Source organism: Pseudomyrmex gracilis, unplaced genomic scaffold, assembly GCF_002006095.1.
Source record: "Pseudomyrmex gracilis isolate BER0280 unplaced genomic scaffold, ASM200609v1 scaffold_161, whole genome shotgun sequence".
Taxonomy (NCBI): Eukaryota; Metazoa; Arthropoda; class Insecta; order Hymenoptera; family Formicidae; genus Pseudomyrmex; species Pseudomyrmex gracilis.
The window spans coordinates 221,462-227,461 of record NW_018020745.1 but is presented as its reverse complement, the minus strand read 5'-3'; the positions used below and the strand labels follow the sequence as shown (position 1 = coordinate 227,461).

General features: G+C 47.8%; 1 protein-coding gene across 1 annotated transcript in view; it reads left to right on the top strand.

The window, feature by feature from the left end:
* The first annotated feature begins 218 nt into the window (after nt 1-218).
* The window catches only part of LOC109857496 (netrin-1-like), a 157,569-nt gene continuing 151,787 nt past the window's right edge, over nt 219-6,000 (top strand). Inside the window, exon 1 of the mRNA XM_020433838.1 lies at nt 219-2,196. Coding sequence (XP_020289427.1) covers nt 813-2,196 — 1,384 coding nt within the window. The 5' untranslated portion in view covers nt 219-812. The remainder of the gene's footprint in view (nt 2,197-6,000) is intronic.

Here is a 6,000-nt window from a genome sequence, read left to right as displayed (position 1 = left end):
CCACGTTCTCGGTGGACTGTGCGTGGGGGGGCCGTGACCGCGCCGTCCGATTGGCCCGTGCGATCTCCCGTGAACGTGCAAGCGAGATCGACGCACTGTTGGCTGAACGCAGATGGATAGAAAGGGGGGTTCCACGCACATCGACGGTCGTGCGGGGCGAGGAGGTTCCGCAACCGGAGAGGGACTCGGCGGCAGTTCGGATGCGCACCGTGCAAGAACAGCGTTTCAGTTAGCGGCGAGCCGCTGTGGAGGTAGGGTTGTTTTATCGTCGATTTTCGGGCAGCGTCTCGAGCGTATTCAATTTCTCTCCTCGTTTTTTCGATCGTTTCGAATTCAAGACGAGACGCGTTTTTCCGCAGCGAGCGAGAGAGATTGGAGTTTTGTTTGTTCGCGCGGTTTTGGTTTTCGAATAAGAAAAAAAAAAAAAAAACTTTCGGAGTAAACTTAGTGAGCGAAAGGCTTTTTAGACAGTAAAAGTCTGGTTTAAGTGCGAACAGTGAGTTTCTTTTTCGTGAGAACATACTTAACGAAATTCAATTACCAATCGTTTCACGTCTGTCTAGTATCAGAATAATGTGAACCGCTGAGTGAGTGACAGAGAGTATAGACAGACGGACCTGAGGAAAATTTAAACGCTCCGATTTCAACATGACGCGGAGCAGAGCCTAGGACCAATCGTGTCTCGAGAGAAGATAAAGCAGGAGGAAGAACGAACTTGCCGTGAACGTCGCCTGAACGATCAATCGCAGAGAGCGCATCTCCCATCGGAGCAAATACAATCGGGGAAAGTGGAGTCGCGTTCTCCACCCAAGATGAAGGAAAAATCGAGTTCGTATCGACCTTCCCGGTTCTGGATCGTCCTGGTGACGATCCTTTCCGGTCAAATGCTGCTCCCGCAACCAACCAGTGGCGAGATCTACGCGAAGATGTTCTCCAGCCAGCAGAACCCGAGCGACCCGTGCTACGACGAGGACCGGCCGCGACGCTGCATACCGGATTTCGTGAACGCGGCTTTTGGCGCGACCGTCGAGGCGTCGTCCACGTGCGGCACCGGCGGTCCCACTCGTTACTGCGACGTCACCGACAAGCCCGGCGGTACCAACGGCATCGGCGACTGCCACGTATGCGACGACAGCACACCCCGACGCCGTTTTCCCGCCAGTTACCTCACCGATCTCAACAATCCCAATAACGTCACCTGCTGGCGCAGCGAACCGCTCGTCAGCTCGCAGAGCTTCTCCGCGCCGCCCGACAACGTCACTCTCACCCTCTCGCTCGGCAAGAAGTACGAGCTGACGTACGTCAGCCTGCAGTTCTGCCCACGCGCAGCCAAGCCGGACTCGATCGCGATCTACAAGTCCATGGACTACGGCAAGACCTGGCAGCCGTTTCAGTTCTACTCGTCGCAGTGCCGCAGAGTCTACGGCAGGCCGAACCGCGCGACCATCACCAAGGCGAACGAGCAGGAGGCTCGGTGCACCGACAGCCATCGTTACACTGGCGGGGACGGTCTAGGTCCCGTCGGCAGGATCGCCTTCAGCACTCTGGAAGGTCGACCCTCCGCCGCCGACTTCGACAACTCGCCGGTGCTGCAGGACTGGGTGACCGCCACCGACATCAGGGTGGTCTTCAACCGACTGCACATGCCGCAGCAACCGCCGGACCAGTCGCTGAACGGCGAGGATCACCACGTGGCCTCGATCGGACTGGAAGAGCTGACGAAGCGGGAACGCGAGCGTGAGGAACGACTCAAGAACCAGAAGAACTTATTGCTCCAAGAACCGATACTGCGAACGGATCCAACGGCGTTGCCGTCGGTGCACCAGGTGATCGCGCCCCAGGAGATGCAGTCCAACGACGCGGTCGACGCCGCGGTGCGCGACATGGGTTTCGTACCGGTCACCATCTCCTCGACCACGACCACGCTGGCTAGCGGTGGCGCGATAGTGGCCGGCAACGTCGGCCTGGGCCCGGCGACCGCCACCATGGCCCACCACTACGCGGTCTCGGACTTCGCCGTGGGCGGCAGGTGCAAGTGCAACGGCCACGCGGCGCGCTGCATCCCCGGCAAGGACGGCGAGGTCGTCTGCGAGTGCAGGCACAACACCGCCGGCAGAGACTGCGAGCGCTGCCGACCCTTCCACTTCGACCGGCCGTGGGCCAGAGCCACCGCCAGAGACGCGAACGAGTGCAAAGGTTAGTGTGAAACATTCCGATGATCGTAATGCGTGTCGAACGTATACGCGAATTTGATTCAGAATGATTGAACATGTATATTTAAATTCACATAAAAAAAAAAACAGTTACGTTCGCAACGTAAATTTATGTGTTTATGACAAAAGATCATTTTTAATACGAACAAGAGTTTGACTCGCTCGTATATTTTACGATCGTTATATTCGACGTGCAATATTACTGTGTGTGTATTACCGTCTTCTTCGGGGAATTAATCAGAACCATTTTTCAATACAATTATTTTAATAAAATTTTATTTTCTGACGTTATTATAGATACGCATCGAAGTAACTTTTGATATCGCAATAAATAAAATAGTAACGTAATAATAATTGCGACAAAACAAGAAGAAAATTAAATTAATGTTAAATGTTTTTTTAAACTATATAAAAATGTACAATTTGCTTTTATACCACTATAAAATTCTTTCTGCTGAACTGAACATATATTTCGATTTATGCTCGTAAATCAGTTTGCTAAAAGCACGACGGTTGATTCCTCACCGCGTAATAGACTCCAATTGGAGTTGGGCACACTCGAATGTCGATTACTCAAACTGCAGGACGCGCACAACTGCAATTTGATTCCGGCTTATGCACGGAAATGTATTTTCGAGACTGAGTTGCGCATTATATAGACTTTGATGGTTTCATATATTATAGCCGGTGGGTAAAGGAGGGTAGAGTCCGAACGAAATTACGTATCGATGCTACGTACACTCGGTTCCATTAATGTCTTCTCACATAAGGTTGCATGAATTTACGAGAAGTCGAGTCCGAACAAAATCCGTGCGCATATACCAAACTACTTTCAGAGAAGCGGCAACACGTAAGAGATTCTACCGCACGAATATATACTTATCTGTTTGGAGTTAGTAGACAGAATGTACGTAAATTGTCCGGATTCGACTTATCGGAAATAGTTACAACCTCATGCGAGAGTACAAGCTATCAATAGAAAACGTATGTATTGTGTATCGAGATAGAACCTTTTCACGAGATTCGTCGCGGATCTTGGAGGACAATATCCTCGTATTGCACCAATGAGACTCTCCAGAAACGTCGGGTGTGTCCAAACACCCGTTATTTCAGGGGGGGCCATATTTATTGAATTTGGGATCGAGTATCGTGGGGTGCGCGCGCGCGTATAAGTCTTTCGAGAAATAAAAAATAAACACTAAGAAGAACCCCAGATTCCGCTCGATTCCGCGTCCCTTCTTGTCTATTCGTCCCCTCCAATTTTCTATACTTTTCTTTTTCTTTCTCTCTTCCCTCCCTCCCTCTCTCTCTCTCTCTCCTCCTCTCTCGTTTCTTCCCTTCCTCTCTGTCCTGTCTCTCTTCACGAACGATCTCGGGGGTTAGACTGTACTTTCGGGGCTCACCCCTTAATTCGAAGCGGCGAAGCGTTGTCTCGGAGTCTCGTATCGCGGAGGCCGCCACGTAGCCGAAATCAAAAACGTCGGAGGGTAAAACCACCCTCTAAAATCGTTCGAATCGATAAGGGACGCCACCGGCGTTCGCGCGCCGCGCTCCGCACGCGCGCGCCGGATTCTCGCGGGGAGGTCGTCGCGACGAAAAATGTAATCGGATTTAATTGGATCGGTGATTGCGGGTGGAGAAACACCCTTGTTTATTTTCGAGAGACACGGCGCGCTCGCGGGCGAAGAGAACGTTATAAATGGAAGGAGCTTTTGTGCACATCCCGCGCGCGGGAGCTGCGGTTTTCGCTCTTATCGGCGAGCACTTCGATTTTTTTTTTTTTTTTTTACTCTCTTTGCGCTCAAGCTGAATTTCAATCCGAGCTGGAGATTTCAACGGCGTTCCTTGGGCAGAGCATTGTTGCGACGCTGTCTTGTACACTGCATTTCTTGTTCTTGAAATAATGCTTGAAATAATACACTATCCGCTTACAAATATTTCGTAATAACTTCTGGGTTTTTTTTTTTTAAGTTCCTGTTTTCTTCAGACAGAGTATTCTTCTTTTGCTTTTATCTTTTTATTTTTTATTTTACATTATAAAATCTAAGAAAAATTGTAAAACCGCTAAGTTAAAATACTCGTAAACAAGTTTTTTCTTTGCGTCGTGATTAAATGCGCAAGAATCAGCGCGAAGAAATATTTGATCTGTTTGCGTGAACTGGGTGTGCGTTATTCAAATTAATTAAATAATGGGACTTGCAGCCAACCGTAACTAATGTTCTCCGCTCGCGAGAGTTGCCGCAATGCTTTCCGCGAGCGAAAATAGTTAGATTGGCAGGTAAACGCTGATGGGATTGTCGATTCCGAACGATGATGCTCCGATTAGAAAACACGTCGCGGATAATTAATTATTATGCGACAGGTTATCGAGCGCGCGTTGAATGCGAAACGCGAAATTGGCCGGCAAAAACAATAACGGCCGCGATCGTGCGAAAAATGAAATGCCATTTTCGACGGTTTCAGCTTTCGTAGTCGATAAAGCTTGACGGTTCTCCACGTCAAGCGGTTTTCGCGACGCGATTTGACGCGATCGGTCATCCGTGAGCAGATTGTCCCACGTGTGGAATTTCCATCGCGTGCGTGCACACACGCGTGATTCGCTCTCGTCCTTCATCGCGCCGCGCGTCTCCTGTCCTTCTCCGCTCCACTTCGATATTGCGCCTTCACGCGCGTAGATAGATAACCGGACGACATTTCTCCCGTAACGTCCGAAGGGAGAAGATGTTTGCGCGAGACAAATATTTGTCATTTGTTTAAATTAATTATTTACGACAGAGCAGTTTTTCTTGAGAGCAACGTGTTTGCGCAGAAAGAGATACGCGCCACAAAAGTAAGGGATGCGCGTTTGCGAACGCGATGTATCCGTAACATCATCTGTGCCCGCGTAAACTCAGAAACTCGGTCGCGTTCGAGCAATAAATCGATCATAAATGGAAGCTAAAGCAACGTTTTGAATATTATTATTTGCGCGTATATCATTTGTAATGGAACATTTATGTTTAAAAACATCCAATGATTGGCATTTTCGAAGACCTGTCAATTTTTTATCAACTAAAGAACTTGAAAATAATGTTGTCACGAGAAATCCAAATTAAAATCCTGATGTCAAGTAAAAAAAAAAAAACGTAGACAAAAACAGCTGAGAAAATCAATAAGTGCCAATCATTGGAGAGAGATGCCAACTTTAGATTCGGATTAACCCTGTATTGGCATCACGTATTAAATTTTATTTCGTTCTATGCGAGAAAACTTCACACTTCCGATACGCAAACGCTCGACCGTCAACAAATATTGCCAAGGCAAACTGCGTCGAATTTATTAATTGTAAACAATTAATAAATTAACTTTAATAAATTGCATTAATTTATGAACCCCGCGGGGGAGTTTGTTGAAATGTTAAATGAGTTACTTGTTTACGGATACTTATACAATTAGCGCAGATAGCCGTGTATTGTGTGTAATCAGTATCGACAATCAAATCTTTTTTCACGTAATAAATTCATGCACAAATATTTATAAACACACTTTCATGGTTTTGCAATAACAAACACACCCTCTCTCTCTCTCTGCTGTACAGTAATCTCTTATTCACGCTTGGAAATGTTAACAATAAGATTAACAGATTATAATAACAGCGCCCATAGGTCTTTGTCCGATGTACATTTCGGAATTTCGATTGATTGCGCGTCCCTGCCAAGAGAGTTATTTGCATCACCCCTGCAAACGCAGGCGGCTTTACGGGATTATCGCGCGCAAAACATTTTCCGTTTTTCCCCCTTCGAATATC